The sequence below is a fragment of the Simochromis diagramma genome, unplaced genomic scaffold (genome assembly GCF_900408965.1).
Source record: "Simochromis diagramma unplaced genomic scaffold, fSimDia1.1 OVJJ01000205.1, whole genome shotgun sequence".
Lineage (NCBI taxonomy): Eukaryota > Metazoa > Chordata > Actinopteri > Cichliformes > Cichlidae > Simochromis > Simochromis diagramma.
In genome coordinates this window covers 13464743-13483726 of record NW_024386782.1, presented here as the reverse complement: position 1 = coordinate 13483726, position 18984 = coordinate 13464743, and the positions used below count along the sequence as shown (strand labels likewise).

At 40.4% G+C, this 18984-nt stretch overlaps 2 protein-coding genes across 3 annotated transcripts; both read left to right on the top strand.

Moving 5' to 3' along the window:
• Window positions 1–888: 888 nt before the first annotated feature.
• Window positions 889–11892, top strand: LOC120727608 (endophilin-A2-like). Of its 2 annotated transcripts, XM_040021977.1 has the most exons (9): window positions 889–1136; window positions 5805–5873; window positions 6028–6244; window positions 6495–6628; window positions 6879–7037; window positions 7910–8013; window positions 8372–8505; window positions 8695–8754; window positions 9436–11892. In XM_040021977.1, the coding sequence occupies exons 1-9, from the start codon at window positions 1092–1094 to the stop codon at window positions 9621–9623; spliced, it is 1110 nt and encodes a 369-aa protein (XP_039877911.1). In that variant the 5' UTR covers window positions 889–1091; the 3' UTR covers window positions 9624–11892. The 2 variants fall into 2 exon arrangements, with proteins under 2 accessions (XP_039877911.1, XP_039877912.1); XM_040021978.1 differs by lacking the exon at window positions 8695–8754 and having other exon boundaries at window positions 894–1136.
• Window positions 11893–11967: 75 nt separating this feature from the next.
• stap2a (signal transducing adaptor family member 2a) lies at window positions 11968–17777 on the top strand. Its single transcript, XM_040021976.1, has 11 exons — window positions 11968–12343; window positions 13199–13270; window positions 13356–13475; window positions 13567–13623; window positions 13708–13859; window positions 13959–14090; window positions 14196–14265; window positions 17149–17251; window positions 17331–17426; window positions 17504–17635; window positions 17722–17777. The coding sequence occupies exons 1-11, from the start codon at window positions 12098–12100 to the stop codon at window positions 17775–17777; spliced, it is 1236 nt and encodes a 411-aa protein (XP_039877910.1). The 5' UTR covers window positions 11968–12097.
• Window positions 17778–18984: the final 1207 nt, after the last annotated feature.

Sequence of the window (18984 nt, the reverse complement as noted above, 5' to 3'; positions counted from 1 at the left end):
ACAGCATTATCAGGGAGGCTTCAGACTGGTCCCAAATTCATGCTTCTGTGAACCCCCCCCTCCCAAAGCCAGACAGTGGGAGTTGTGAAGCGCTATCTTCAGCCGCTGGAAGAGTTAGGAGTGTTGCAGCAGATGGTCTGATCCCCACAGACCCTTGATCACCATATAATGGAGACAGACTGGGATTACATGAATGTAAAGAAGCAATCCAGACAGCCTAAATCCACAGAAGAGTCATGGTGAGCTCACCAAGATGCAAGAATGTGCTGGTGTAAGGTTAATTTGCATATATAAAAAAAAGTGTAATTTGCCACTTAAAAAAATAATAATCATGCACTATAATTGATAAATGCATTCTGACTAGAACCTAAAAAAATTCACAGTGCTGCATGAAAAAAGTTCTTGCATATGGTTACCGTTCGGTGTGGGCTAAAACCAAACGTGAAAAGCCAAGAGCATTGTTGTACTTGATCTTGTACACTGTACACTCTAAAGTTTCCACATGCCATTAACCATAGATCTACCACAAAAATCGATCTGCAAGAATTAGTTAGTTCAGGAAATCACTTTAGCTGACTGTGACTTTCTTCCTACAAACTCGTTTTGTCCTCAGTAAATTAATTTAACACCTCAAATTAAGTTTTAGATTTTTTTTTAACTTTTTAAAATGCATTTAAATCTTTTATATTCAGCTATAAAATATTATTTGAAAATATAATAGGTGAATCAGTAGTGGAAATCGTGATGAAAAACGAATGACCAGTTACTTATTAGAATAGAAAAACAACCTTTAGGCTTCAGTACTTGCAGTTTTAATATGGAGTAACGATACCTTAAGGTGGGCAGTTTATTAGTATTTTTATTTATTAGTCTACACGAAGTGCTTTGGTCTACTTTATCCAGCCGGATGGAGCCTCCCACACGAACCTGAAGCCAGGAAACTGTGGTTGCTTAGCAAACTTCTCATCCACGATCCAAAGTTTGGAGACGTGTTGCTCAGTCGCTGTTTGTGCTGTGAACTCAGAGCAACTGCTTTCCATACGTTTCCCCCCTTCTTTGAGGTCCAGGTGGCAACGCTGAAACCTGCAAAGATGTCCGTCGCAGGATTTAAAAAACAGATTTACAAAGCCACTCAGGTAAGCGCGCGACAGTTAAACATTAGCCTGTCGTTTAGTTAGCCATGTAGCATTCTGACTATCTGGTTAAGCAGAACGGAAAACTTTAACAACAAACAATTAAACACCTCCAGCTTGCTGCATATACCATAGGCTATGTTGTTGTTAAACATTTCAGAATATGACAAATGTGTTGCTAACGTAACGGCTAACGTGAAAGTTAATAGTTGACTTTATCTTAGCTAATGCTAATTAGCGAAACATTGACACAGCACTGGTTAACCCAGCTGTTAATCTTTCTATAAAAGTTTTGTTTTCCTCAAGTCTAACGATTTGTATTTATGCACCCACTGTTTTCTGATAAATTACTTTTCCCCCCTAAGAAAGTGAGACCTGGGAACAGTATTTGTACCGAGCTTCTACCAAAGTTTTGTACTACTTGGCTTGTGCTCTTGTTAAATTGACGTTAAAAGAGCAGCAGACAATCGGAGGTTTCTTTTCAGTCTCCCAAACAGAGACCTCGTACGTTGGGTGGAGTTTCTTCATATCTTTTCGGTGTTTTGTTGTTGTTGTTGTTGTTGTTGTTTTCCATAGCAGGGCAGTTAGCCAGTCTTGTTCAAAACTAAGGTTCCTTATCTGTTTCTTGGTGTATCGCAACAACCCCGAGACAGATGAGCTGTCCTGTTAAGATGATAACAGTTAAAAGTAAACTAATTTTAAGTGTTTAAGTTTCATGTTTCCCAGCTGTGTAAAATGATCTGTCATTATTTCTTAGATATTCTGTTCATCAGTCATCTGGTGTAATGTTCTTTTTTTTTTTTTTACATCTTCAATAAGGAAGTATAAGCTCAGTGCTGTGTTTTAAACATTAGCTTTTCTCATTGCTGAGCATCTCCTATGTCACATAACAAGCATGTAAAAACTGAAGCAGCACACGTTAACATAGACAGCTGAGGGATTTGAAAGCTTAGATTGAGATGATTACACAAATTTAAGTCTGTGCATTCTTGTTACATCATGAATGTATTGTACTGGGTTTGTCTCCAGCTTCCACTTATCCATTAACAGTAATGCTTGTTATCAGAGAAACATAAATAGCTGCCCTTTGATGTAAATGCAAAACCTGCCCATGACCTGCGTTGTCCCTGTACCAGCTTTGCTAACATCATGTGATATAAAAGTGATTGCTCTTACGTCGGTGGGTGTGTGTGTCCTCCATTGTAAGTAATGGAATCCTAGTAATGTGGATACTGCCCAAGCCAGCTTCAAACTCACAAGTAATAACACAGATCTAGTTGTTATGTTAGTACTGTAACAACGGATAGGTGAATCCACAGAAACCAGTTCTTGCTAAACTAGCTGCACAAGTGGTTTGCTAACTATACAGAACAGTGACCAGTTCCTGTCATAGAAAAATCAAGAATTATTTAATATGCTATGGCTGCAAACACACAAGATTTATACTGAGTATTTTTTTTTTCTGAGGTGTACATACCTGGCCCAGCACAGCTAAGCATCTTGTCATTCAGGTTTAAAAAGAAAAAAATGGGGTGGAGGTTATTAGTTGTGTAAGGTAATTGCCTAACAGACTTACGTCATATGGCCTAGATATTAATTACATATAGATTCTACATTTACATTTTAAAGTTAAATCTTAAATAAAATGTGCGAATTTTCAAATTACTGTTTTTAGTACTTTGCCCACACAAAACCCCCCACAATTTTTATTTCCTATAGCCACTGTTGCAGGAAACAACTAAATAAACAAGCCCTTCAGCATGTTTTACAGTTTATAATTGAAGTGCCAAATCCCTGTGCAATATCACATAAATGCTGAATGGTTCATAACTGTATCAAAAAATCAGTGCACCTTTAATTACTCAGATTATTAGGATTTCTTTTATGTTTGACAGACTAATCTCTCCTCGGCATGTGGCCGCCAGTGTTGCACAAATTTCTGCCATTCTTCAGAGGCCATTTTTAATTTGCTCCTTATTAGAAGGACTTTGTGTTGCTTTACCCTTTGTCTTATTAAAATATCCCAAACAAATACCCCAGACATGCAGGCCCAGGTCAGAATTTTGTGTTTTTACCAATAATATAGAGCTGCCATGCCAGAGGAACAGAGGAAGACCACAGAGGAGATTCATGGAGCTAGTGGTGGAAGAGATCCTCAGTGTTGGTGTGAAAAAAGAGAATGTTAGGGATAGGATGAGATGGAGGGAGATCATCTGTTGTGGTGACCCCGAAAGGGAGGAAGTGTGTAGGGTTTTGGCATTGTGCTTTGCATCTTTTGGCTACAGTATTCCCTTTTTGCCAGTTTTTGGAGACTGCCAGTCATCTTGTCAGACTGTGTTTTGTTTCTGTACATCCATAAGGGTCATGGTGTCATATGGATCATCCAACATATTTTTGCAGAAAATATGTCAGCTCAAATGGGGCCTGCTTGGCCCCATTTGACATTATAATTCATTATAATTAGCCCATTTTGAACTTAGAAATGAATTTGATTTTAAAGTGGTAATTTCTGCTCCTTAGTATACTGAAGCCAAACCCTTTCACAGGAGCTGAATTGGTTTTACTTTTCTTGTTGGCCAAAGACATTTCTTGGACTAAGCTGAATTAAACCTGCCACTGTCTCGTGTGGTGCTCAATAGAAGATGGCTAACATTGCAAGGTCAGATCTGCACCTAATTGCTTGTTTGAGGTCATTGCTGGAGGTTCGGTGAGTTATTAAAGCCAAATGTTCACTCACTTTTTTCCCTCCTGCAATGGGAATGTGTGTTTGTATGTGTTCAATAAAGCACAGAAAAATAGTTGTATTTTTAACTCAAGCCTTTGATTAGTTTCAGATCAGATCAGATTTGTTATAAGGGCAGAAAACCACAGAGCTGCAATGAGCTAAGTTTTGACTTCCCACTGTGCATAACAACTTCTCATCTGGTACAAAGAGATTCTTTGATTTCAGTTTCTAAATAGGGAAACATCCAGGGCTAATCTATTTCCCATGAACCCTTTGGTGATAGGTGCTTAGGGCGAATTTCAGAGTCATTGAAGGTTAGGAAAAAACATTGCCAGGCCTGTGTACAATAAACTGGAGAGATTGATCGATCCATCTGTTCATAGAGTTTTATGTGTAGTGTGTTGCTGACAGCTGCACTGGACTGAACTGAAATAAGAGCGCACACACACAATGAGCCTCTGTTTGGCTTGCCAGGAGACCTAGTGGAAGAAAGATGAAGCCTGCATCTGTGATTATTAAAATTATCCATGGATGTGGCTGTAGTGTAGGAAACTCTGCTAAAAGTCTGTGCTGGCCTAATGGAAAAAAGGAAAACTTCTAGTATAATTCCTTATGGAATTATGGTTCTAAGTAAAGAGGAAAGAACTCAGTCCCTCACACAGAGCTGAGGAGGTTGCTTCCCCCATGGAAAATGGACAAGTATTGGAACTTGGGAGTTAATTGAAACAAAATCTTGAAAGATAAACAACAACGTTTTAAAAGCAACAAAAGCGAAGGCGTTGCAGAGGGTTGTGAAAACTGCCCAACGCATCGCCGGAGCACCACTTCCTGCCATAAAGGACATCTACAGGAAGCGGTGTCTGAAAAGGGCTGGGAAAATCATCAAAGACCCCAGTCACCCATCACATGGACTCTTCACCCTCCTGCCCTCTGGGAGGCGCTACAGGAGCCTCCGGACTAAGACCACCAGGTTCCGGAACAGCTTCTTCCCCACAGCTGTCAGACTCCTGAACTCTGCCTCCTGACATCTGACCCACGTTAACACATGGACTGGACATAAACACACCCACAACCACCTACACACACAATGGACAACTGTACCCTCATACACACAATAATAACATGGACTGAGCCACCACTCACAACCACTAGCACTTTATATAGCCTCTGTAGAAATTATCCACATATCTCATTTATCTTAACTGCACTACTGTATAATTCTCTGTAAATAATCATTCTGTACAATTCGATAATTTTTAATTCTACAACTGTTTATAAACTGCATAGTTCACATTTCTGTATAACTGTATATCTCATATTTCTCTATAGTTTTTTTAATTTCATATTCTGTATAGTTTTTCATATTTATATCCTGTTCATAGCCTGTACTCACTACAGCCTGTACATACTTATAGTTATAGCATATTCATAACATACTTCATACCGTGTACATTATAACATACCATAATAGACCCATTTCTGTAATATACTCACATCTCTATATTATTGCTAATATATATTTGTAATATATCTGTATCATGGCTAAAGCACTTCTGGATGGAAACAAACTGCATTTTGTTGCCTTGTACTTGTGACATGTGCAATGACAATAAAGTTGAATTCTATTCTATTCTAAAAGCACAGGTGTCCTTGGATCTGGAAGTGGATAGAGTTGTATGCAAAGGGTTAGGGATTTTGTGTTGGCGCAGACAACCAGCATTTTAGATTCTCTGGAGATTATTTAGAGAAGCCAGAATTTGTCAAGCTCGAATGTTTACAACATTTGTAGAAAAAGTGGCTTACAGTTTTCAGAAACATTCACAGGGATATCAATAGAAATTTTATATGAAATATTTTTCTTTTTCAGTCTTCGTAATCCTCCGTGAAGGCCAGTAAGAATGTTAATTTCAGTCAGTTGCATTTTTCTGTTTGCTCTGGGTTCACAGTTGATGAGTGAGAAGGTTGGAGGTGCAGAGGGAACCAAACTGGATGAAGACTTCAAGGACCTTGAAAGGGTATTTAATGCATTCCACATAATACTGACAGCTCATGTGTTTAAGTTGTATTAGCTTGTTGAAATAATTTCTTCCAGCTTCCTTTGATTTACATAAGTGGCCCTAATGGCATTCAACTTGCATTTAATTTTTTTCATTTCTTGTGTGCCACCAGAAAGCTGATATTACTAGCAAAGCAGTAGTGGAAGTCCTCAATAAAACATCAGAGTACATCCAGCCTAATCCAGCAACGAGAGCTAAGCTTAGCATGCTCTCCACAGTTTCCAAAATCCGTGGGCAGGTCAACAGTCCAGGCTACCCCCAGGCTGAGGGCCTGCTGGGGGAGTGTATGACTAAATATGGACATGAAATCGGCGAGAGTAGCAACTTTGGTAAGAACAGCAGTTAATAGCAGGAAAAGATATAAGGTAGAAGAGGCATGTTATACTTGATAGCATATGCTTTAAATTAGGAAAAGACACAAGAATGTGGACAGTATGATAGGGGAGTTGTGTGCATTTGTGAGGGGGTTGCCGACAGACATTGTTAATTTGGGGGCTTTGTTGTGTTTGATTGTTGCTAATTACATGACTCATATTATCTTAGGCATGCTCATGCTAATTGCGTGTGCATTTTCCACAGGTGGGGCTCTTATAGATGCAGGAGAGTCAATGAAGAGGTTGGCTGAGGTCAAGGATGCGCTGGATATTGATGTGAAGCAGAACTTTATTGACCCACTGCAGGGAATCGCTGAAAAGGACATCAAAGACATTCAGGTAGACTCAAAAGATTTTGCGCATACAGGCCTAGGCATTCACTAATGAGCTCTGCAGTCTGCATGTGAGTTACAATGTTATAAAAAAGTATTCAGAATCCAAGCTGACATTGAATTACACTAATGACAAAGAACATTTGTCAAAGCAGTTATGAACAAGTGAAAATCTTTTGATGTTTGTATGATAGTATATATTCTGTGAAATTTCATCCTCCTAATTGTAACACTAATCTCCCACCCCCACTTTGCAGTTCCACCTGAAGAAGTTGGAGGGCCGCCGTCTAGACTATGACTATAAAAAGAAACGTCAAGGTAAAATCCAAGATGAAGAGATCAGGCAGGCCCTGGAAAAGTTCCACGAGTCCAAAGAACTGGCTGAGCGCTCAATGCACAACCTCCTGGAGACAGATGTGAGTATTAAGTAGTACAATGTGGCTTTTAGAACTGCTGCGCCAAGTTCCTTCAACAGATAGTTGTAAGAAAACCTGACATTGTTTAATGAGTCTGATGTAACAAAAGTATTGATGTGATTAATGCCACATTTGTGGCTCTGTGTAAGACCAAAAGGATTAACCTGTAGGAAGACTGTATAAACTTAGATTATATATCTGCAGGAGTGCCAGTGAGACACTCTTTGTTATTCTACAGCATTATGCATAATGAACAATACTGTGATAGAGACTGAATGTATTGTGACAAGAGATCCCCAATGAGTTTAAAAGCAGCAGTAGCTTTTAATTTTGACCAATTGTTAACCTAGTTCAGTGTCAACAAACATGGTTATTTAGTCTATAGTCATCTTTAATCATTTTAGCAAGAATAATGATTTAGGGCAGATTTTGTGGCTGCCAAGCTATCTGTGTACCAGTACTTGCAGATCTAAGTCTAGGAGGAAATGTATTATAATGCAAGGTATGCTGATGCATTACTTGTTAAAGTCTGTAATGGTGCATTAATACAGTAGCACTAAACTGAGAAAAGAGTGGCAAGTCACATAAGAAACTACGTAGCGAACATGAGAACCATGTGAAATTACATTGCCCAACTGTTTCACTGTTGCATGTTTTGGAAATACATGTAGTTGGCAGCTAACAGGTTCTCCAACATCAAAACACACAAGTATTTAAGGACAGTACGTATCAGCTGACTTGCCTTGTTATTTTCCAATGTGCTGTGCAGTTACGCGAAACCCGTCAAACCTGTTTGGTGTGGTATTTGCTGTCACCATGTTTCGTTTCTTTTTTCTGTTTTTTAAATACTCATCGTGTTTCTGCCTTTGTAGGTGGAGCAGGTGAGTCAGCTGTCGTCTTTTGTGGAGTCTCTGCTGCAGTATCACAGACAGGCCACACAGATCATGGAGGAGCTTTCTGACAAACTGAGAGAAAGGTCAGCACCAGACTATTTTTGGAAAGTGGCTTGCCTTTTGTATGTTGAGGCTTCGTCCTCTGGCTCATGACAGGATGATTCAGTCGTATCTTTTATCCATCTGATTACATCCAATGAATACCAAGCTGCAAAATATGTTTAGTTTTTTGTTTTTCTGTTAGAGAAACAAAATATCAGCTTAGTTTAGAACTTTAGATCATTTTGTTTTCTTTTAATAAAATGTGTCTAGTTTTTGTGATTGGATTAAAGCCCAAAATAAGATCGGCTAACTCTTTGTTAGCATGTCTGTATTTGTATTGGCACATCTTCTACTTGTGAGCTCAAAGAGGTAATGGTTTGTGATTCTGATTGTTTGCAGGGTAAATGATGCTCAGTCTCGCCCAAGACAAGAGTACACACCCAAACCCAAACCAGCCTTTGATTTTGGAGAAGTAGAACACTCAAACGGAGGATACTCTTCATCCGCTTCAAGCCCTCCAGCTTACTCTTCTGGTACACTTCTTTCTTTCTGTTTTTTCCCTCTTCATATTGTGTGCGTGCGTGTGCGTGCGTGTGCGTGCGTGTGCGTGCGTGTGCGTGCGTGTGCGTGCGTGCGTGTGCGTGCGTGCGTGTGCGTGCGTGCGTGTGCGTGCGTGCGTCTCATTCATATGACTGATGTGTCTTTCCTTGTGCAACATTAAGCAAACACAGCACAGTATCAAGGGCCATCCTTCCAAAGACCGTCCATCAAGAACAGACGGCGTGAGTGGACAGAGGAAGAAAATGTGTCACTTGCACTGAACTTAAAACTATTACTACTACCACTACTCAGCCTGTTGCACATCTTTGTAGCAGAAAAGTTTATGCATTAGTGTGAAGTGTCTCACTAGCTTTGCTACACTGTGATTGGTGGGTCAATTAATAACAAAGGCTGCAGATACATTCATTCATTGGCAAACAAAAACAAAAAATAACCATTGAGTATGGTATTATGTATGAAGTTGTATGTATCTGACAGCTTAGTGCACTGATGACTGAATCTTCTGAATCTCAAGAAAAAAAAACAATCATGATGTACCCAAATATTTAATTTGCAGTTTAAAGTCTGAATCAATTCTCAGACAAAAGAGAAGAAAATAATGGGGAAAATATGTAGCCTGATTTGTACTCCTGCGTTGATTTCTTGAGGTTCAGAAGGATTCTCCTTAAGCACACTGGTGACTAACTTAAAAGTCTTTATGTTTCCCGTTTTTATGACTTGGACTTCATGGCTACAGAGTGGACTGGAAAACATTGGTGTTAAATTCCCTATAATGAAAACCTTTCAAAGGAGAATATACTAACCTCGTTGAAGGGAAATTGTTTCCATGGAATAACTGTATTTGTTTTTTGTTTTGTTTTTCCTCCCTTTCTCCATCTCTGTGCCTCTGTCTCTTTCTTCAGCTGAGCCTTGCTGTAAGGCCATGTATGACTTTGAGCCAGAGAATGACGGAGAGCTGGGCTTCCAGGAGGGTGACATCATTAAATTGGTCTCTCAAATCGATGAGAACTGGTATGAAGGAAGCCTCTGTGGAAAATCAGGATACTTCCCGACCAACTATGTTGAAGTGATGGTCCCTCTGCCACACTGAAAACAGCAGGGGTTAAGTTTGTGAAGAGTGGAGGATAAAGGATTACCAAATCTCTTGATAACAAAGATTATATAAAGGGTAAATATCAAGACAATGACCAATATTTTTTTGTATCTCAAGGTTAAAGAGTACACACAGATTTGTAAAAACATCAAGGGCAGAGGAATGTTCGATGAGCCAAATTATATCGTAATATTTGGGTGCTTCTGTCATATCCTGAGTTTTATAGCCATTCTCTATGCACCTGTGCACTTTTTACACTACACCTCTATCACCAGGACTGATTAAGAAATGCTGAGAGAGAATGGTGTTTGGGGAAGAAATGGTCTACAAACTCTTAAGTGCAACAACTTTATTTTCCTTATCCTGTTTTTATACTCAGAATATTACGTTTCGTTCTATGCATTGTTCATATTGGTACTACACACATGCATGCGTTCCTCTAAACACTATTCATACACTCCCATTTTTAATCTCTGTACCTTAAGGCCTTAGTACTGTGCGCCAACATGGAGGACTGGCTACCCTTTATCAACGTTTAGTCTCTGCCGCCCTCTAGTGGTCACAGAGTTTCTTCTTAGCTCCTTATTCAGCAACACTATTATGTGATGTTTGTTGGCTGTTTCTTACCAAATCTATGTTGGGTAGTTTGTCCTAAGATTTAGTTTGCAGATGTTGAAACAGCGTGAGTGAATCAATAGATGTATTTTTTCTAAACATTGGTAGTTTTAGCATTAACAAAAAGAATTGCAGTTAAACTCTAAAAATTACAATTTAACATTATCTATGTAACGCAGGTTATGAAGTTATAGGTGAATTCATTTACTTACAACCTAGATCATACTGCCCTCCTTTTATTCAACATGGATGCCAAAGAATTTTTTTTCTTTTTTAAATTTCCAAAATGCAAAGGGCTGTTCGTGTGCACAATTGTGTTGATATTTCAGATGATTACATGCAGCATCCCACCGTTCATGTTGTGCAACGTTACACCAAAGCCAAAACCATGTTCTTTTAGTTCCTGTTTTCTCAGGCTCTCTTGATACTGCTGGCAGTGTCACTCATAATGTTCTGTGGGATTTTTTTTTTTTTTTTTTTTTTTTTATAATTCAGCTGTTTGTTTCATGAACTTTCTGTCACTGGTGCATTTTCCACGTCAGTGCTCGGGTGAGCTTGGCCTTATTATTCTAACCTCCAATTTGATGCGTGGAATTTAATCTGATGTGTGTTTGGTGTTTTTTTGTACCTGCCTCAGTTTTCAGGCCGAAACTGCATCAGACCTGATGGGGGTTACTATCTTCCAGTGACTGTGTACTGAATTTACAAATAATAAGGAAGGACCTTTGCACAATGGCTGGTTTCAGTTCCAATTAAGCCTATTACAAGCAAACTATGAACTGTCATGGTCTGTGCTGTTCACTAGAATGCCAACTTTCTCCTCTTGTCATGATCCCCTTGTTAGACCGCCCCCTGCCCCACTCATCTCTCCCATCTCCATTTAAACTGAGAGTGGAACAGACAGGTCTTTTCAGCAGGCAAGGGCACACAGCACTGGATTATGCCCTCCCCCACTATGCGTTATTCACCACCTGCCCCTGTGCCCCTACCCCCTTTCTCATTATCTACCCCATCCCAAGCCCACGGTGCCTCTGAGGCTCAGTCTCCCAGTCCATAATACCATCATTGCTATCACAGTAGATACCTCTTAATGTTTTGCTTGCATCTGTGCTCTGTTATTAGTGGTATGCATTGCACCGGGGGTTTGGCATAGCAGACTAATAACTGTGGTTCAGGTGTGGGTTTACATGCCTCATTACACATAATCAAAAGCCCCCTTCCCAAGTTTAGGAGAGGAGGAGGGTCAGGGGCTCAGGGGCTCAGGTTGAGCTGTTCTGTAGCTTGTATAATATTCATGAAGAACAAAGGGCTAAGATCAGCTTTTGTCAGCTGCTGCTCTTACTGTGGAAATAAAGCTTTTATTTCTTTTCCCCCCATCATGCACACTTTTGAATTTTCTGTGAAAGTAGCCTAACTTTTTGTATGTTTTTTTTTTTTTTTATTCTAGCTTTTGCCATATGCAATGCCTCATTTTTTGTAACTGTGACACAATAGGGAGAAATGTTGAGACTAAAAGTGGGATTATCCTGGATTATCTTTAGGATGTATGAATTACCTCTATGCTAAATGTAATCTTGTGTATTGTATAATTAATGTGGTGTATGAATGAATGCTGTCCATTTGCTTCTTTAAATAAATGTTAAGTAATTTGTCCCGTGTGTCTGTGTAAAACTAAACTGCTACAGTTTTTGTTTTGATTTTTTTTTTTTTTTTCGTTGACTATCACACAATACATATTTTGACGTTTCGACAAATGCTCTTTTTTTTTTTTCTTGCTCACTAAACATCTCAATACTTAGGATGACTGGGGGATGATCCCCCAGTCCCATTTTTAATCTCTATAACCACCCGTCTGCATGACCCCCAGACACAGCAGGCTGCATCAGCCAGCTGTTGGATTATTGCCACGGCACTATCTCATCGGGGAAGGCGTGTCAGTCCCCGAATTACTCAGCGCCCCTTTGTCCTCGTTCGGTGGCCAGCCAGCGACACTCATGGCGGCTGCACCCGTCAGGCAGCGCTCCGGACCAGGGGGGCAGCGGGCACAGCTCCCGCCCTGTTACTACGAAGGGTACCTGGAGAAGCGAGGACCGAAAGAAAAGGTAGGCTCACCCGGTGCACATCAATTGCCGTATTTTGGTTTCGGCGCGTCCTGTAGATGCTGGAAGTCGGGGTCGGTGTGTGTGTATGTGTGTGTGTATGGACCGCACACCGGCTGAGCCACCATTCCCAGAGAGCTGTCAACTTCCTTATTGTGCGAGAATGGGTGAGGCGAAACTGCACTGCTGCTGCTGGCGGGGATTTATTTAATTCACACAGCGGTGAAGCATATTGGAGGCAAAGCATGCAACGATGTAGCATCTAATCACAGCGTCTGAATGACAGAAATCACGACTGCTGTCAAACATTACATGTTATTTCGGTTGCCACATGAACCGAACAGGACTGTATTTTGTTGATAACGGGGCATCTGATTGTCACAAACGGTATCCCAGCCAAGTATTTCCACTCAGAATCCATTAGCTGACTCACAGACACTCAATCTTTTGAATTATTGATCCGCCAGTCTGATCTCTGAAATACATATCCTAGATTTCAAATAAAGTTACACAGAGAAATTGGCAGTTTTGCCCAAGGATACTTTCACGTATTAGCTTTATTTATAGGGAAGACGATAAAGAAGACACTCCCCAGGTGTCCTACCCCTCTCTGATTAGGCTCCTTTTTAATGCAATGTGGACATGTAATGTGAGCATGGCTCAGGTGCAGGGTGTCGCAGTGATCCATGGCCACAGACTGACAGCAGCTGAGGCTCACTCACTACAGCCATCTCCAGGGACAGGAAATGTGGGGGTGATAAAAGGAAAATATCCATTACACTGACTGGGAAGACAGCACTGGCCCTTTTTGGTTTAACATTTTTAGTTCAGGTCTGTGTGTCCATCTGTATGTGACAGGCATCCAGGCGGCTGTGGACGTGCCTGTGTGGGAATTCTTTGTATTTCTTCAACAACGCCAAGGACACTCATGTAAGTTCCAGATTATATAGCATCTTGTGTGTCTTTTTTCATATAATAGTGTGCTGGCACTAAAATATAATTATGTGTGCAACAGTATGTGGAGAAGCTGGACCTCAGCGGCTTTGTGTCCCTGAAGGACGACTGCAGCCGGGACAGAAACCTAGAGGCAGCTAGGCTCATCCTCCAAATGAAGGATGGAGAGACCAAACTCACAGTAAGCCACTTGGCTCACACACTCAGACGCAAAGATGCTAAAATTAACAAATCTTTGCTGAGACAGAAAATGCTGCTGCTGTCTTTCCCAGGCACCAAACTTGGAATCACGGGAGCTGTGGAAAGGATTCCTCTACTCTGTTATAGATGTAGGTGTTAATCTTTTACACAGCTGCTGTCCCTGCGTCCCTGTACCAGCCTGCCTCTCACATGTTTTTCCTGTCCAATTACAGCTGAATGTACCATCCTATCTCACACTGCTGCCGGGGCAGCTACAAATGCTACAGGAGGTGGTGGACAAAGAAAGAGCCAGGCGGAGAAGTCGCAATCCTGCACGAGCTCCTCCTTCGCCTCTCTCCGTTCCTTTAGTAGGAGAGATCCCACCGTGAGCGCTCCTCTGTGCTACATAGAGAAGATGCACTGCATCTAAAGTGGCTTTGGTATATCACCACATTAACTGTAATACTGTGTGTTTCATCTGCAGATGTTTTCGGCCTGTGTCCCGGACGGAGGCTGAAGTCCTTTTAGAGAGACACCCAGACTGTGGCAACATGTTGCTTCGTCCAGGCAGAGACGGATGCTCGTTGGCCGTTACTACTCGACAGGATCTCAACGGGTAAACACATTCTGAATATCTGAATACCGCAGTTACAAAATCACAAACACCAAAGGTTATCTAGAATATCATTACATGCTGTCTTTTTCTTTTTTGTGGCTCCAGGTCAGTTTTCAGACATTACAGAGTCACACAGAGGGACCAAGGTGGTTATGTCATTGATGTTGAAAATCCTGTAAGTGCACAAGTGTCATCAGTTACAGTTTTACAACATTTCATAAGAGGAATGTAAAACATGTTAGTATAACTGACCTACTTTCAGATTCATGAGTATTAGGAAAAGGAGAAGAGGTTTGATTTTTCTAGTGTACACCACAGTGGATCAGGAATGGTGTGATTGACGTAAACACAAGGAAAAGGAAGGATTTTAACAATTATTGCATCAGCCATTTAGAAACTACAGCATTTTCACAGGCTCAAAAGTAATTACACATTGTGGACATGGGTGCCTTTTTTCATTTAGGAGACACAAGATACAAGACTTCTACCACAAGTAAAAGTGGTAACAAAACAGTGATTTTAAATCTTATTTTGGTGTTAAGTCGGCACATTTTTAAAATGTTTATCAGATTTGACTGCTGATTCTTTTATATCTCAGTGACCATCAAAAGTTAGGTCAGATGACACATATGAATAACTGCCACAAGTGTCATCACTATGGCTTTCAAATGGCGAAACCTGCTTCTAAAAATACTTTCATTCTCCAGCTCAGCAACACTAAAAGATGTTAAAGACCATAACAGACAAGTAAAGTGGATGATTGTGGAATTAACTGATTAAAAACCCCTTCACAACATCTAGCCAGTTAAGAGCACTCGAGGAGGCACTGTAAGTGTATCATTGTCAAAGCCTGCAATCAAGAGACGCCTTCACGAATGTGCAGACGGTTTACGGCAAGACACAAAAACCACTGTTTACGTTTAAGAACAATAAGATCAGATTAGACTTTGCTTGGAAACAGAAAGCAATATATTATTGTGGAATAAGATTCTTTGCTAAAATTAAACCAAGATGAACTTTTATCTCAAGAATGGGAAGAGTGGGCAGAAGGAAAATAACAGCACACGATCCAAAGTAGATCACATCGGCTGTAAAATACACCAGAATTAGCGTTATAGCATGTGCATGCATGGCTGCCAGAGGAACAAAGTCCACCAGTGCATGGCAGAGCATCACAGAGAAGGAACCACATTGTTTGGTGATATCCATGAGTTCCAGACAACAGAGAATCCTTGTATGCAAAGGATTGCATTCAAGCACTGAAAATAATCCCTCTGAAAACAATGTTTAAGCTTGTATATAAAAAATTGATGTAATTTCTATATGGGCAATGCTATTTATTTTTGTCTTGAATCAAAGTTAAGAGTCAAAGAGTTTATTTGCATCATTTCAAATCGATCGTGGTGGTGCACAGAGCCAAAATTCACAAAATTGTGCCCTGATCAAAAACTCATAGACCTTACTGTTATAGGTTCAGAGTTTTAACATTACATCATGGCTGTGTTTTTATTGAAGAAATGTGTGTTGTTGTTTGTTTATTTTTGCAAACATCAAACCGCTTAAATCCAACTGAATAGACTGAGGCATGAGATTATTAAAAACACGGGTCTCAGTTCACCTCTTTTATTGTGAATCAGTCCCATCACAGCTACTTAACCATGATGCTCTATGTTGGATAATTAAAAAAAAAAAAAAAGAGTTTTTATGCAGGATGTCAGATACAAACTTGATGTTTCAGATCTCTTCAGAGCTTTTATTTTCTCTGTACTGACAGCTGGTCAAAATCAAATATAGCTCTGTCCTCACATTAATACTTTAAAGCTTTTTGAGTTTTCAAGTTTTGAGGATTTTTTGTGGATATTTTGGCACACAGAAGGCCTTAAAAACATTATTTGAAAATAGAACTGTAAGACATAAATTGTAAATTTGAGTAGAGAGATTGAATAAAGCAGGAGAATCAGGGCTATACTTCATATTAACAATTATATGTCCTCATTTGTGCTTCTTGTATGTGGAGTCCCCAAGGCTCAATCTTTGGACCGGTTTTTGTTTGTTTATATGCAGTACCCCTCGGTCTTCTGCTTAACAGCTACTTTGCTATGCTGATGATACACAGCTATACTTTTCTGTTAGGCCCAACAACCTCAGGGCCCTCTCCTACCTCAGCAAATGCTTCACTGCCATTAATATTTGCATGCATTTACATTTTCTCCATCTCAACACTGGTAAAACTGAGGCTCTTGTGTTCAGCCCTGACAACTTCTCTAGGGAGGCCAGCCAATTACATTGTTCCCCATCTCCACCAATATCAGATCTTCTAAAATCCTTGGTATTATTTTTGACCTGCAACTGAAATTTGAAATACACCTCCAAGAGAATCCAGACTTGATTCTTTCATTTAAAAAACGCTGCAAAAATCGGTCGCTGTCATTTCATAATTTACAACTTTAAGATTGCTATTAAAAGGTCACTGGCCCAGGATGAGGCACCTCTATTCTTGCTGCTCTTCACTGGCTTCCAGTGATGTTCAGAATCCACTTTAAAATTCTACTGTTAACATATAAAGCTCTACATGCCAGGCTCTGCTTATTTAGCAGAGATACCGAGACCTTACAGCAGCTGTCAGCCTGTCAGATTATCTGAACAGGTTCTTTTAACTGTTCCACGTTTTTACTTTTAAGCCTGAGGTGATATTGAGGTGCTTTTGAAGTTGGAGTGCCCAAACTTTAGAACAGCTTCCCTCAGCCTATCAGGTCGGGTGAATCTGTGGTTTGTTTTTAACAACTGCTGAAAACTAATTTTTTATAGATTATCTCTCCCTTCATCTTTCTCCCATTATTTTTTTAGCCGTAGTTTAGATCTAATGAGTATATGGAGGTGAGTATGTCAATAACATATGATTGACTATTTGTCTGTATGCTAGATCATGTATACTTATTTTTAATGTAAAGCTGTTATCCAAGCTATGAAACACACTGTAGCTGTGTGTTTTAAGTTAATGTTATTGTTTTTATTGTTGTTGTTATTATTATTATAACACAGAGGTATCTTCTTGTAGATCCCCTGTGCCACTCTTCATGAGGTCATTGATGCACTAGTAGAGAAAACAGCAGGAACTCTTCAGCCTTTCCTACTCGAGGAGCCTTATGAGGAGAATATAAGTGAGGCATTACTAAACATTTCTCACCCACCTTTTTAAACAAATTCTTAATACTAATTTTGTTAAGTTTATGTCATCAGCATATGTTTCTGCCAATGATGAGAACGGAGAGAGGATCCTCCACACTGCCCCCTCAAGCCCCCTGCCTAGGGCCCCTGCCCTTCCTCCAAAACAAGGTTTGTGCCGGTCATATAAACCATGTGCAATGAGAGGCAGAGAGCATATCGTGATCACTGCTCCCATTCTGGTGCAGATCGTTGGTCCTCCAGCAGTCCCCTGTCCAGGTCCCCCGCCCCAGACCGTCGCATTCTGACCTCACCAGTCCCGGCCTCGCCCAGCAACCCGATGAGACGACTCATCCTCTCCCCTTCACCTCTCACACAGAGTGAGTACAAGATGTGCTGATTTCATTTGCGGCAGTTTATCTGCAGTCCTTTAATCCCAAATTTTTTTATCCCTGGTTGTCCACAGCGCTCAATGAGGAGCTGAAAATGAAGCTGGAGAAGAGACGAGCGAGTCAGGAGTGACTTTTACTGATTGGGAGGGACTTCCTGTCACAGCATACTCAATCTTCGGTGCCAAACCTACTCTCACTGCAGCTACGTGCTCATCCTGTGCCTTCAATGTGGAAGACAAGGGACTACAGAACCACTACTTTCTCTTGGGGAACCTTAAAACTGTGTTTGTTTGTTTCAGTATTTATGTTGTTAGATTTGACATGAGTTAACTGACTCTGACTAGCTCCCTAAGAGCAAAACCGACTGGTTATCACCGATTACATTCATGCAATCTCGCAAAATGCTGCCTGCCCTGGTTGGCTGATGACCCACTTGCGCGTTGTCCAGTTGCATAATATTGTTTACAAGCTGCCTCCAAGCAAAAATACAGTCCACAAGAACTATGAATCACTCACAGAAGGACTGGCACATATCGGACCTCCAGTTGAGCCTCATGTTTTCCTGTTTGAGCCAAAAAAACAAACAAATAAATGAAAAAATACTGGGTGCTAAACTGCTGCTACAACACTGGAAACCACTTAAAAAACAACATGTAGACTGCCATGATCAACTCCAATGCAACAAACTCTGACATGAGACAAATCCAGGCATGCTCAGCTCCTTGAGTCACCTCATTCACATCACTACATGTAGCATGACTGGAATAATAACAATACAACTTAGTTGCACACTCTCTGCCTGCCTGCTCCGAGTCCTACATTTGACTGATAAGCAACCATTAACACTGCTGTTGATACAATGTAGCTCATTTACAGCTCAACTTTAACTGTGTTGTGCGTGTTTCCTTATTCTCTTCTCTTGTGTACGTGCTATTGTATGGTGCTATGATTGACCAGACCTGCCTGGAAACCACAGACTGTATGTAACTCTAGATGATTTCTGTTCCTCTGTAAGAAAAAGGGAAAAAGAAAAAAAAATCAGTCTACTGTAGTCATAAGTGAGGGCGCCCTCTTGTGGTACGTCTGTCCCATGACCCTAATGAGCACAATCACTTTCAATAGGTCAATCCCTTTGCAGAGTAAACCTGAAACTTTTGTTACAGTTTTTTTTTTCAGCTGCACTACAGTTAACTGATTATAGGTCTGAAGGTGCTCAAACAACGACAAGTAACTCTACGTGTAAAAAACGTTTACAGATCAGTGTCAAATGACTCTTAAATGTCTTGCAGTGAACAGTTTCTTGTATGTTGGTACATGATTGTCTCGTCTACTTTATT